This window comes from Pseudorasbora parva, chromosome 15, assembly GCF_024679245.1.
Source record: "Pseudorasbora parva isolate DD20220531a chromosome 15, ASM2467924v1, whole genome shotgun sequence".
NCBI lineage: Eukaryota > Metazoa > Chordata > Actinopteri > Cypriniformes > Gobionidae > Pseudorasbora > Pseudorasbora parva.
The window spans coordinates 33598752-33614330 of NC_090186.1; the positions used below are offsets into that span (position 1 = coordinate 33598752).

General features: G+C 37.2%; 1 protein-coding gene across 3 annotated transcripts in view; it reads right to left on the reverse strand.

Moving 5' to 3' along the window:
• Nucleotides 1-15579, reverse strand: part of tnfrsf21 (tumor necrosis factor receptor superfamily, member 21) — a 36132-nt gene that overhangs the window by 19949 nt on the left and 604 nt on the right. Inside the window, exons 2-4 of one of the 3 annotated variants that reach the window (XM_067417832.1) lie at nt 5871-6084; nt 5448-5759; nt 1515-2039 (exon numbers count right to left, since the gene is read on the reverse strand). In XM_067417832.1, the coding sequence (XP_067273933.1) occupies nt 1515-2039; nt 5448-5759; nt 5871-6084 (1051 nt within the window). Of the gene's footprint in view, nt 1-1514; nt 2040-5447; nt 6085-15579 lie in introns of all 3 variants that reach the window. The other 2 variants (XM_067417833.1, XM_067417831.1) reach the window with 2 other exon arrangements.

The window sequence follows — 15579 nt, forward strand, 5'->3', positions numbered from 1 at the left end:
CTCCGATAGAGATTAACAACCTGGTTATGGGGCACAGAGTGTGAAATAAATAATAAAAGAGAAACCCCAGAGAAGTACAGCAAAGGCTAACCAAGGAGCAGAACGAGAAACAGAAGGGGATCAGGTTCTATATGATCATGTGACTGACAGAAAATGAGAGAGGTGATCTTGAGAGTGGCCTTGTGTAACTGTTAACACTATTTCAGAAATCTATATATGGCATTCAACAATCTAGTTCTAGTTAATGGTGAAGTGTGTAGATCCTGCACAAGTTTGAGGACATTCCTGCTGCCTGCCATTGGTTAAGCCAAAAATCATGCCATTGGTTGAAACGTTGTTGCTATGATGGGCTGGTCGGGATTCTCAAACAAACAGAGCAATGTTTTGAAATCACCAGTGTTACACTTTTTCTGAGAAAATCAACTTATGAATGATTTACTTATAGAGAACCTGTGATAGGAGAAAGTATTTTAACATAGAAAAAACACACACTTCACCTTTAAGTAATTTGCTTAAATAACTAGTTTAAAGTTGAATTTGGATTAAGAAATTATATTTTCAGATAACTTCTTTACATCATCATCATTATTATTATTATTATTATTATTATTATTATTATTATTATTATTATTATTATTATTATTATTATTATTATTATTATTTTATCAAATAGAGTAGAAGTTGATTTATTTCAATTGTTACTTTGGACTGGAATTTTATGAATTTTTTTTATTAAGCATTTTGACCACAAATGGTGAGAAATTATTTTTAAATAGTAAAAAATCAATAAATCAATAAATCAATAAATCAATAAATAAATAAATAAATAAATAAATAAATAAATAAATAAATAAATAAATAAATAAATAAATAAATAAATAAAAGAAAATTAGATGTATCCGACTATTTTATACAGATAAAATGGTGATGGAAAAAAGAGATAGGAGGAACTAATATTTTCATTCTTTTGCATTCTTTAGCAAAATATCTGCATTCGCCCACAGACATATAGTTTTTTCTCCCACCTCAAATTATTTCCATCACAAACGTTTTGCAAGCTAACACGTATAATTTCTCCCGTCTCATTTTTTTCTACCATCACCATGTCCCTTTAGGGCTCTGTAACTTTATGCTTTCCTGTTGATGCATTCACACGGGGCGTCAACGTTAACGCTTCTCATTTACTTTGAATGGATGAAGTCATGCGGAACTGAATTGTGGGTTCCGCTGCATCATATCACTGGCGTTGCTTGCGGCAGAAGTTGAAAAATGTTAAACTTTTCAAGCGCCAATGCAGGCATCAGCCAATCAGATACCCAAGCGCAAAAGCTAGCCGAGTGCATTCATTCAACACCAAAAAAAGTAATGTGATTGGCTGTTGTCAGTATGGTGGTCGCATCAGCACCAAGCTTCAGACATGCCCTTTATCAAGCGTTGACGCGGACGCTCCGTGTGAATGCATCGTTAGTCACACCAAACTTGCCGTGAACAGACACCGTGTGGTTTTAACTCACCCTGTCCATTTGAGTAGTAGATCCACCTCTCCTTGGTTTGCGCTGGAGAGCTGGGCTTCTTGTGGATGGCTTTCTCCATAATGCTGCTGGGATCCTGCCTTGGACCCTTCTTTAGCACCCGCGAACTGCGCTTTACGCTGCATACCACGATCACTACCAGCACCAGCAGAAGCAGCAGGACTATCATCCATGGCAGGTGCTCATTGATGTCAAAGTGCTTGTGCGTGCTAGGCCTCGGTGATCCCCTGCGGATAGGCCGGTAACCCGAACCTTGGGCCTTTCCCTCAGACAGAGTCTCCACAGCCTGTTGGTTGGCAAGCGGTGGCTCTCGCGATAAGGACAGTTTGTTTTGCGATTTAGGAAGGTCCTGAGTTTCAGCAATTAACAGTCCTCCATCTTCATCACCAGCCTCGGAGGAAGCTGTGGTTGTGGGAATGTCTTCAGAGCCGGGGGCCGCGTCTGTGCTACTGAGGACCGGCTCAGCTACATCCTGACTCTCCGTAGCTGGTAAAACTGCAGTGCTTGCTGTGTGCAGAGTGGATCATTTAATAGCAGACAAAAACAGAGAGACACAGAGAGAAAAATAAATACAGACCTAAAGATGAGCTTAACCTAGACAACAAAACAGAAGGGAGAGTACCTAAATCTTTAATCTAGCATTAAGCTGGCATGTGTAGATGTGCTCAGCCAACATAATCTCACATGGATTTCTCATCTTAACTGCTCAGATCTGACCCAAAATCTAAAGTCGATGCAAACTACAGAATCAGAAATTGTTCTCTTATGGAATTATAAGATAAAATGGGCATTCATACTACTGTAAATTTTACCACTGTGGTTTTAGTTGTTTTTTTTATGAGCAAGGTTTCAGTGAAACATTGTTTTCACATATTTTGTCCTATACGCTACCATTCAAAAGGTTTGGGGTAAGTACGTTTTTTTTATTTTTAAGAAATGAATGCTTTTATTAATCAGGAATGCACTAAAATGGTCAGAAGTGACAGTAAAGACATGATGTTGCAAAATATTTCTATGTCAAATAAACTGCTCTTCTGAGCATTCTATTTATCAAAGGATCATGAAAAAAAAAGCATTTTGGTCTGTTCAAAAATATTGAACATTGATAATACTAAGAAATGTTTCTTGAGCACCAAATCAGCATTTTAGAATGATTTCTGAAGGATCAAGTGACACTGAAGACTGGATTAATGATGCTGAAAATTCAGCTTTGATCACAAGAATAAATTATCCCAAAAGAAAACTGATATTTTAAACTGTTTTAATCAATGATAATGCTGTTTTACTGCCTTTTTCCCAAATAAATGCAGCCATGGTAAGAATAAAGAGACCTTTTTCAAAAATATGAAACATCATATAAACCCTAAAACTATTGAACAGTAGTGTATGTGTAAACTAATTGTAATAATTAATTTGTATTTTATTTTAATAAACATATTCAGACAGTAGTCTACAGAAAATGCCTAGCAGACACAGTGGTTATAAGCATTTTAAAAGCTGTATCTCATAAATGGATATATCTAGGGGTTAAAGTGGGCCCAGATAAATTAATAAATAGATCCAGCAGTCGCAGTGCGGGAGCAGCTGGACCGCCTCATGCACAGCGCTGACAAACTCGTTCGGCGATTTCGCCACCTTATTGAAGTGATAATGAGAATCAGACAGTCGCTTTATCCATTTGAATTTGATACAAGGGCAACATCATGTATAGTAAAGGCTCTGTGGCGAAACCAGCTGAACCAGACCTCTAGTTCCGACCATGCGAACGGAGGTTAAGGTAAACTATAGGCTGCCTACACGAGTATAATCAGAGTCGTAGGCAACTATGAGATCGCCGTGGTCCAAACCTCTGTATTTTTCAGAGGTGTATATAATAAATGAAATGTTGTAAAATAATTTAATCAGATTAGGCATAAGATAACAAATGTGTGTGTACATATTGTGAATTAATTTATTGAACGTATTAACTTCACAGTACCAGTCAATATGGGAGCAATTTTGACTGGATGTGAGTATAGCCACAATATTTGGACCATCATACATTTTTGTTTTGTTGTGTCTTCTGTTTTATGATACTTTTAAATCTGCGTTTTCACATCGATTGGCGATAGGTCTATCTAGGTTGTGATTTATTTCTGCTGTAGTTGCGTCTTCAGCCATTTTGGTGTGTTACATTTGAAGCAGTTTTGAACTTCCCATTTTTATGCTTGAATTTACATTGTGAAAAACAAGGTTGTGTTCCATATTGTGGTACTCAGCTATTTTAAAATAGCATTGTCATCCTATAACTGTAAATGTAGATGGAACGGAATAAAACCATTCAAATATCAAGTAAATAAGTATTGTGATAATGTGTTGCCATGGCAACACAAATATTGCTATACCACAATACTTAATATATTGCCCCACACAGAGTAATGTTTCCCTTTTGCACCTATACAAAATTTGAGGGTTCTCCCACCTGCCAAATCCCACTTTAACCACCGTATACATCCATACAGGTCTAAAACGAGTCTTCTAAAGAAACCCTGCTGGGGTGGACACCATATATTCACATCACATACAACCACTGCTGTATTTAAACATCAATTTTAGGGAAGTTGATGAAGGGGTTGAGCAATCATGTTGAACAGAGTGAGCTGTTAGTAACAACGAACCCGTGGATGAAAGCACTAGTAAAACAAACACTGTCTTTCTGTCTATCTATCTAGGGAAGTTGATGAAGGGGGTTGAGCAATCATGTTGAACAGAGGGAGCTGTTAGTAACAACGAACCCGTGGATGAAAGCACTAGTAAAACAAACACTGTCTGTATATTAGGGATGCAACAATACAGTTAGTCCACGGTTCAATACATAAACATTCAGTTTATTGCTTCTTTTTTTATTCTATTCTTAGGCGACAGGAACATAAGTTAGTAGTAATCTTTCTTTATTTTACTTAAAAGACTTGAACAACTTTACTTAAAAACCCTTGTACACATTCCTATTGTATAATATAAAATAAATATATCTAAAGATTTACAGTGGCAGCTCAGAGCTGTACAGTAGTGTTTAAGTATAAAATTGAATGAATAAATGTACACTAAAATTAAAACTACATATATACAATATACTGAACATTGATTAAAAGCTACTGAATTATTACTTTATTCAAGAGCAGTGAGTGATTTCTCTTTGTCTTTTGTTGTTTAATTAACATAATTTTAGAGGTGAGCTGTCCCTTTAAGGACGAGTGTTCACAATCACTGCGCTGCTAAGACCTGCTCGCATCTCATATACAGACTTTACTTTCACTTTAGACATATCCGACTGTGTATATATATTTTAAACTTGTGTGTATATGACAGTATTAGCAGTAAGCCGATTTAGTCCAGTAATCACGTGCGTTTGACAGATGCGCGCGCTCAGCGCACGTAAAACGCAAATGATATGTTGACCGTCAAGGCTTTAAAACGCGGCTAAACACCCCTTAACTTTAGTGCATATGATTGGATATTTGTTCATATCAGCGGGTAGACTCACAGGCACACTGAAAAAGAGGCGAAATAAACTGAGAAATATTTCAAACGGAGAAAAATGAAAATAATTAATATGCAAAACCGGAAAAAAACGCAATTCACCAGCGTATTGAACCGTGAATGCCGTACCGAACGGTTCAATATTATATTGAGTATTGTGGCATCCCTACTATCTATCTATCTATCTATCTATCTATCTATCTATCTATCTATCTATCTATCTATCTATCTATCTATCTATCTATCTATCTATCTATCTATCTATCTATCTATCTATCTGTCTGTCTGTCTGTCTATCTGTCTATCTATCTGTCTGTCTGTCTGTCTGTCTGTCTGTCTGTCTGTCTGTCTGTCACTAGACACACTAATCAGTAAGGAATAGCTCTACATTCTCACCTCTATATGCTGACTCAGTGCTGGAAACCGTGGAAACAGAGGCCTCTCCAAGTAGGACATAGACTGAACTCATTGGAGTTGGGCCACACACACTATCTGTCTTGTTGGTGCCTTTAATCAGCAGCGTTAAGCCCAAAGACAGACAATCTGTGTGAGCTCGGCACTTCAGAGCATCTGATGCCACGTCGGAGAAGGTGCCACGCTGACATGGCCGGCAGCGCACATCCTCTGTTTCACTTCCTCGCTTTCGGACGCCCCACCCCGGCGGACATAATGAGTGGCGCTGACACTTTCCACCCTGGGAGAAGCTACCTGGCGGACACATGCACAACCGATCAGTGGTGGGTGTGCAGGGGGTTTTCTCGACAAAAGGGGCTTGGCAGCTTCTCTGACAGCGGTGACACTGCTGAACACCGTTCTCACCCCGGGTGAAGGTGCTGTCCGGGCAGGGGCTGCATTCCCGTATGCTGGCGTCTGTGCAGTGGGAAGACACGTAGGTGCCCGCCGGACACTTGTCGCACACCAGCTTGTTACCAGTGATGGGGTCGATGTGTTGGTAGTGTCGAGGAGACAAGGGCTTCTCTGTGGTCGTGCTGGGGGTCAGTGTGTGGGTTAAGACGTCACCAACCAGCAGAAGCTAACAACAATGAAAGAACAAGAAGAAGACTGTTATGGAATGACAATAAAAAAAACACACAATATTGTCTATTTAGCATGCATGACCAATGTGTCATCGGTTTGTATTGTAAGAAGAGTCAACAATATAGTAAATACAATAAAGTGACCACTAGTAATGGAAAAGAAACCAAGTTATTATTATTTTTCTCTGATAGTTGTCTTTTAACAACTACAAGACAAATTTGACATTTCTTATGTCAAAATCACCAGCGGAAGTCACTCATTTAAGAAAATGAACAGTTATTTAAAGCTGTGATGAAACAGAAGCAGAAATAGCGACATTATTATCGGATTATCCGGAAAAAAAAAACAGATGAAAAACTTGACTCTGTCCATCGGGATTGAAGCAGACCTGATTGCGAGCTTGCAGTCGGATGTAAGAAAGGGGCAGGGTTTGTATGGATAAAATGACTGAAGAAGTCCAGCATATTTCAAAAATAGATCAAGTTTATGACTTCCGGTAACAGCCGTATGCGAGTCTAGTTCCGGCGGAAGAGTGACCTTGGACCCAGCACATGGTTTATTGATGAACACGGAAGCGCAGAAGATAGAGCAAATGGGAATTTTTAAGTAGAAATGTCGGAGGGGCTTTAGTTTGTTGCTCAGCCTTATTTGTTTGAACCGCAAGAGGTCTCTACTCTCACCTAAGCTTACGCTACTCCTACATCCTATGTCATGCATAGGATATTATATAGTTTCACTTCAGAAGGCCTTTATTCACTTCAGGAGCCTTATGGATAACTTTTATGGATGGATGGATGCACTTTTTGGAGCTTCAAAAACTTTACTCGCACCCATTATAAAGCTTGGAAGAGCCATGTTATTTTTAATGTACATTTGATTGTGTTTGGCTGAGAGAAGAAAGTAATATACATCTAGAATGGCTTGAAGGTGAGTAAATTATGGGATAATTCAATTTTTTGGGTGACCTGTCCCTTTAAGGACTAATGGCCTGGGTATACTTTATTGAAGCATTTTGCTCCGTCTCGCACACAGTTGAGTGCACAAGCCTTTCAAAGTATATTCCTTTGGCCGTGAGGGCTGAAAGACGTGTTCGTCTTAGCCTTCATTTTCAAATGCTCAAGTTTATGGCGAAAATTACGTCACACGGACAGTGCGAAAGGTGGACTGCCAAAGTATACTTTGGGCTTAATGCATTTATCTTTGGACCAATGATAAACTTTTAATTAACTTGTGATATGGGAAGACTTTCAAACTTCTTCATTAAAAGGGTTTGAATTTACTACTGTCGTAAACTCTGTCATCCTACATCAGGGGATGCGCAGGTGGATTTGTTGACATGACAGCCATGATAGCCCTGAACACTGCAGGAGGAGTTCACATGCAGGTGTTCTGCTTGCGTCATTATAGTAGCCTGGTCTATTGGTTACTGTTTTACAGAATCTATGACACTTCAATTCTATGTTTGAGTGGTAAGTAATAAACATATATCGTCAATATTATAATAACAAGCTACCATAGATGAATCTGCACATTTAAAAAATCGATTTGCATTATAGCTTGAGGCAAGACAGCATCGGTCGGGTACCCCTCCTCCTCCGATCACTTTCTTGCTTCCTCTTTTTGCTTTCCTCCGATAAAACTGTTGCTTTCCTATTTTTCTGTGCTGCTTCAGCCATCAGGCAAACAAACGATAGTTGGGCTCGCACGTCCGAATTTAAGGAAGTGTGGGTGGTGGTGTAAGTGACGTATATGCCGTAAAGCAGTCGAATTTTGTAGTTCTTTTTGTTCTCAGGTTACTACCCAAAACCCGAAGTTTAAAAGTACGATTAAAAACGATACAGACCCCGTCAGGCTATGGCAGACATGTCATTCAACCTATTGTAAGTCGATTTATCATCACAAGAGTCTTGAAAATATATTATGATGGTTGAAAAGTTACCTGCTTTAAGCCACTCCATGCAATGAAAACACTAATGTGCACTGTACAATTGTTTTAATGTGTGTATTTACTGTTAACAAAAAAAAATATTCATAAAACAAGTGTATGCTGTACAAAAACAATTGTCCATTGGACGTATAAAAAGGCAAAATCACCATAACATTTAAAAGGTGCACTATGTAGAATTTTTGCAGTAAAATAACCAAAAACCACCAAGCCAGTGTTATATATTTTGTTGAGTTGAGTTATTACAATACCCCAAATGTTGCCAACTATTTGTAAATTGTGGGAAAATTACTATTTTAACCAAGGAGCCGGGACGTCTGAGGGAGTCGCATGTCAATTGCCTCATATTTAGCCCCGTTTCCACCAAAATTACCCGGAACAATTTGTACCAGGAACTTTTTTACAGGAACTTTTCTCCCCCCCAGACCTGCAACTGTCTGCGTTTCGACCGCAATCTAAAGTTCCGAGAAGATTAGGCAAATTAGTCCGGTGATGTAGGACTGCGCGCGACTGCTCCTCCAAGTCAGTGACGGACAGTAACCATTTTTGTGTGTACCGATTGAAAGATTTAGTGGACTGTTTACATGATACATTATCTAAACCGATCTGGGGTTTACATGTGATGACTTTCAATCGCAATCATTTTGTGACATGCAGTTTGTCTGCCGCATCAAAAATGTCAACGCAGTTTTCTCCAGCAGCTGGAACGTGTTAACTGTAGCCATAGCAACTCTTCAGATCGCGGTGGAAACGCAGACAGTAGCAGGTCTGGGGGAATAAAAGTTCCTGTAAAAAAGTTCCTGGTACAAATTGTTCTGGGTAATTTTGGTGGAAACGGGGCTTATACCTTTTAGGTAATAATGAGAATTTTGAATATATTCATAATATAATGTCCAGATGACCTCAAGAACTTGATATTGTGACATCAAAACGCAGTGGGATTGGATAACCATGCATTTTTTCCTCAGTCTGCTATGTGAGCAGAAATGTAAGCAAGTCATATTTCCTCTGTAAAAAACTATGACAATAAAAGTCTGCCTAACATTTACAGTCTGCATGCAAAAACATTTCAACAACATTGAACTCTGGAATGTGTTGACAGCACTCTAACAGCCCGGTGACCTTCAAAATAACTTTTAATGACAAGAAGCCTGTAAACACAGCCAATCTTAAGTTACTTGAGCTTGAACATGCCTCTTTGAAGCCAAATTCCAAACATAACAGTCCCCGTTTCCTCTATCACATCCAGAAAGCTGACTGTGCAACATGTGAACTGCACCTAATATTCTTTATGATTTTGGCCTTTGGCCACGACAGGCATCTTGGGCTTAGTACAAAAGTCGTCACCAAAAAATATGATGCTGGAAAGCGTGAATATCCAGCGCACAAGGGCCTCGCTGCATCATCAGTTTCTAAACACAAAGTTCTATTAACTGCTGATCATGAATCCCCTGGAGTTTTATTACAGTTCCTCAACAACAGACCGCACAGAAGAAGTATAAAAAGCGCAGAAGACTAATTTCCTTGCTAATACGGGAAGGGCTGAATCAAAACAAACATGACATTAATATTCTTCCAGCCAACGCATACTGACATCACTGGGAACCGCAGGACGATGCCAGACCGATTGGGCTCGGATACACGTGTTGCTCTTCGTGAGGTGATGGGGATTGTTTCAGGAGGACAGACTGAACATGAATAGCGATTAGACAAAGCTGTGCTTTCCCAGCGGCCTTAGCTCTAGAAGAGGGCCAGCAGGGAGCTAACAGACGAGGGTTTCAAGTAGGCCAGTGAGGGGGACAACTTTACTGATGACAGGACAATGTCTGTTCGCTAAGCGTGCTACTAAAGCAAAGAATGAGTACACTGTTGCCACACAAGTTCACATTTTCTTTCAACCGGCTCTGGAAAGAGGAACTTCCAACCTAAGATAAGAGGAACACTTGTTCATGCACTCTTGCTTTCGATAGACATGATGTACGAAACAGTAAGACATGTTACAAATCCACCTTCTCATCCTACCCAAAAACAGTGTCTGGGTTAAAAGGACACTTCTAACACTGAAACCTAATATACAGTCTTGGGCATTTTTATGAAAGCTTATATAGGCTTATTATGTGAGAGTGCATTCACATTCTCGACTGTTCACGTCTGTGTAATGTCCCGGGTCTCGACATTGGAAAAATGTGGAGTACTGGCACCGATTCAAAACGAATCCTTTTATAACTGCGACTTTCAAAGTGTCACTTTTAAAGAAACCAGAATATATCTTCATGCACTCATTTACAAAAAAAAAAAAGCCCTAAAGCATACATATTATTATTAACCATAATGCCACGAGAAACAGCAAACAGCAAAAAAGGCTTCTTAAAACACACTTAAAAGGATATTTTACCCAAAAAATGAAAATTATCCCATTATTTACTCACCCTCAAGCCATCCTAGGTGTATATGACATTCTTCTTTCAGACAAATACAATCTGTATTATATATTAAAGGGTTCATGAATTGAGAAATCAATGTTCCCTTTAGCTTTTGATATATAAAAGCTGAAAACTTGATAGTCAAAGAAAAGCTTTTATTGACAGCTGGCTCAGCAAACGATCGATCTGCGAATGTGCGTCCCCGTGACGTAAGAGTGTCTTCTCTCAATGCCTTCTGTAGCCCCGCCCACCGACTCGCACATGTGATGACATGACGTTATAGATAAATAACATAGGCCTACATGTAGATAAACCGGATCGAACTTCCAAGCAATAAAGCTTATGGCATGCCCCGTCACACCCGTTACGCTTTTTCTGTAAGTTGAATACTAACGGCAGTCCACCGGAAACTCGATATTTCACTTTATAATGTGTTATATGGATTTTTTTTTTTAGAAAAAGCCATTGATTCACATCAGAAGGCCTTTATTAACCAGAGCCGTATGGGTAGCTTTTATAATGAATGGATACACTTTTTTGGTCTTCAAATTTTGGGCTGCAATTATAATGCTTGGAAGAGCCAGGACATATTTTAATAACTGTGATTGTAATTGTCTGAAAGAAGAATGTCATGCATCTAGGATGGCTTGAGGGTGAGTATTATGGGTAAAATTAATTTTTGGGTGACTATTGAGTAAGTACTTATTTTGTATAAGTAATTACTTTATGGCTGTTAAAAAATTCTATATAGTATGAATGTGCATAGTATGAATGTAATCCAGGCGTACTACATTCGCCATGTTGTCATTATCATGTGACCTACCAGAATCAGTTGCGTCACTTCACTGCAAGGTTATTTTCGTAAACGAAAACTGAAACTAAGACTAAAACTATTGGTCAAAAAACATTTTCGTAAACTGAAATAAAATTAAAAAATCTGAATAAATAAAAAACTAAAACTAAACGAAACTAACTACTCTTACTAAAAAACTAACTGAAATAAAATAATAATTAGCAAAAATAAATATTCGTTTTCGTTATTAATAAGCCCTATTTAATGTGGTGGAAAATCTGACATCTGACTGTGGCGGTTGAGCGAGTGTCTGTATATTGCGCTACTGCGCGTGAAGTGATCTGAGGAGGAGATTAACCGCTGTCCTGTGACGGACGCGTGCAGACAGGCAACACATCGCTAGTCCTAAACGGCAGTTCACAAAGAATCAATGCGTCCGTGGCAGTGAAATGGGAAATAACACAAGGTAATGAGATGCACGTTGAACTTCTTTTAACTTAAGCTCACTGTTTTAGAATGCCGTTTCTTACGCGACGAGAGACGCAGGCGCAAAAGTCAGCAACTAGTAGAAAGTACTAGCCTACTGTGCGTTTGAGATTTCATGTTTGCATAATATTGACAGGCTCAAAGGTGTTATCATAATCATTTACATTATATTATATTATTATCTGTGTGGAGACATTTCCCTACAAAGTAGGGAATACCAGGACACATACACACACGTTTGTTTCACTATATAAGTGAGGACATTGCGTGGACTTCCATTGATTTTATATCAGGTTAATGATATTTTATATCCCCTAACCCAATCCCTATCCTTAAACCTCTCCATCCCAAGAACGTGCAAAACAATAGATTTAAATAAAAACATGTTTTGGCCGATTTATAAGCCTTTTTAACTAGTGAGGACCAGTCAAATGTCCTCACTAGTCAGTTATCATAATATTTTACTAGATAAGTGAAGACATTGGTCCCCTTTACAATTATAGCACAACACACACACACACACACACACACACACACACACAGCACAACAGTGTGTGTTGGGTGTATTCAGATGACTTTAGCTGTGGTCTTACACTGCTAGCCTACATTGTACTACTGAAGAAATTAAAATAAGCTTTTAATTGTTTAACAATATTTCATCTTTGTTATGAATGAGTTTGTCTGGAATTTATAATTTTTACTTTTATATTTTACGTTGCATTTATTTTGTTCTTTAAGATAGGCTAATACTCAGAGGATCTATGTCAAAAATATCAAATATAATTTTTTAATATCAAAATATAATTTATTTCATTTTTAATCTCCAGATCGTTGTTTGTATAGGTCATAGTTTGACTCAAGCTTTTTTGCTCAAAGGTGAAGACCCAACTTTACGCATGTTTTGTAAGACCGTCCTGGGTTTAAACAATAATGCTCGTTTATCAAGTGATTTCACTTAAGGATGTTTAGTAAGATTAAACTCTAATCTGTGCAAACATTAAACTTTGCTGAAATTAAAAACCTTGATTTGGTCTCTACACTTCATTATGGTAACTCTGCTAAACTATAATTACTAAAACTAAAACTGAAACTAAATAAATAAAAACTAAATAGAAATGTATTTGCAAAATAAAAACTAAACTAAAACTAGCAAAACCATTTGTAAAACTAACTAAAACTAAACTGAAATTTGTAGCAAAATTGAAAACGATACTAAAATAAAAACTAATTTCAAAAAGCAAAACTATAATAACCTTGCTTCACTGCCACTCAATCCTCTCCTCATGGGATAGTAAATAGTCCATGGTATGCACACTTCAGAATATCGCCGAAAGTAGACCACTTGGGTACTTTGTGCCTACACTTTTATGAGTACTGTCAATTCAGACATATTTTTTTGTTACGCTGTCTTTCGCCTATACAGTAGGGAAGTATGTGATTTTGGATGCATCCTTGCTCTCCTCTTCAGCTTATCAGAAAAAAGATATTAACCATAAAGCCTAAAAAAAATTCTAAGGCCTCCGATTTATTCAGATTAATAAAAATAGCTTAAAGGGGTGGTTGCGTGATTTCACTTTTTTAACTTTAGTTAGTGTGTAATGTTGCTGCTTGAAAGTTTAATGGAAACAGAGATATTGTCTTTTAAAATTATAGGAGTTTAGAAAATATACAAAATTTTAGTATTAAGTATTAAGACATGTTATACTGCGCCCCATAAACACAACCAAGCCTAGAAGAAAAAAAACACGGAACCACCCCTTTGTATGCCTTGTGATTATTAGTTCATACTTTTTTAGTAAGTAAAAGGACTTTTAATCATAATTGTCATAATACACGTGTCTTTTTGATTTTCTGCATTATAGATTTTGCCCTCACAATAAAAACTTCAGAGCTCTAATCATAAAACTATAAGCACTTAAATATCATCTTCATAAGACATAATTATTGGGAGAGATAGAATGACAAGTGATATTGAAATGCATGTTATGTAAGTAGGCTGTTATAAGGTTATTTAAAAAAAAAAAAAAAGCTTGTTAGCTTACATTACAAGCTAACAGAATTTCATCTCACTTTTTGCCATATAAATATAAGTTGGTTTAGCTTGGGTCCCTGAATAATATTTAGGGTTTTTTCTCCTCAAGCGAGACTCCAAATTCTCATTATATCATTCCATATGAGGCATAAAAATCCTGATATATTAATTATAGTACAAAATATTTACAAATATTTTACTTTTTAGATTTTATCTAAAACTTTTATTTAATTATTAATTATTCCATTTAAAAATCAATGTGATTTTTAATATTTATTTCATATGTTCAGCTTTACATGGTTATTTAAAGCAGTAATTTACAGCTAGCAATGTTTGATTGTTGTCTCTATGAGCTATCTATGATGGTTCTAAATGACTCATGGGGTTTCCTGAGTAACCCGTGAGTAAATGGACTTGGCATTTCACTGATCACATGAGCTTGCAATCTGTGTAGACTTTACATAACTTTACAATTATTTAGAATTACTGAGTAACCAATGATAAACTAAATCCTCAAGATATGTGGGCAGACCAAATGTTAAAGTGCCGTAAAAAAAAGATAAATGAATCCCCTAAAGACCGTGTTTCTTCTGTGATTTTAGCTCTATGGACGGACTTCAGGATTGTGTTTTTGAACGCTTGTTGATTTACAAGACAACACATGGTGTAAATCTACAAGAACAGGGACAGATGTGATATTATAGCGACTCCATGTGCCAGACTCCACTAGACAAACAGAGCACCTGTTACACCTCCAAGACATCATAACTGAAGACTGCAGAGCAAGAACAAACACTCCCTGTCTAGAGCCATTCATGCCCATTTTATAATCAACAACAGTCAGTGAGTCTGCAGGCGGCATGAATGAGCGAGGAATATTCCTGCAAATGTCAGGCCACCTGCCAAACACATTGCATCATTTGCGTCAATGCAAATAAAAACATTTTCAAGGGTGCATGGATGATTCAAACTGACAGAGAAAATCCTTCTGGCGTTGTGAGGCTAATAATGTATATCGGCCTGCATTGGTATCAAACAATGAAATCCAATTTTTGAAAACTGAGCTGCATTAAGGGATTTAATGGTCCCCTGATAAATACTTGCTAATGGATGATGTCTGATTGTGATATACCAAATTAACCTTAACTGACTTCATACTGTGTATAATAAGTCATGCAAATGTTTACTATACATTAAGCATATTAAGTCATGTTGGAGTATCTTAAAAAAACAATATCCATTGTCTAGGCAACAATGACATAAGTCATACAAATGTCTTTAAAATGATAACTGGTACACATAAAATATACACTATTAAAGAAATTACATCAAAATGATTACTATAGTGATGTTAAGTTGTGTAGATCCCTATAGGCTAATGAATAACATTAGAGACAATCAACAAAACAGCAGAGATATTAAGTGGCTGCATTTGAAATGATATCAAGTAAGCAAATGTCTGTCAAAAGATTTATAGGAATATTAAATTATAATAACAAAATGATATATAGGCCTACTCAAGCACGAAATGCATACATTTAATATCTCATAAAATAGGTCAAGCTGTGTCCCTAGTTTAACTTTTAACAATTCCGCATTTTAAAGAATTTGTATTTCGTTGTTTTATTTTTTTAACTATTGACTAATTATGTAGGATAAAAAATAGACAATAGACTACAATGGCAATTTTTGCCATCCATAGGCTACTTTATCTATCTTACGCTGTGTCTTAAACCTAGGTGCGCCACAGTAGGCTATTAAGTAGTAACGTTTCTAAAATAAAAATGAATGATTTATTATTCTGTCTCCAT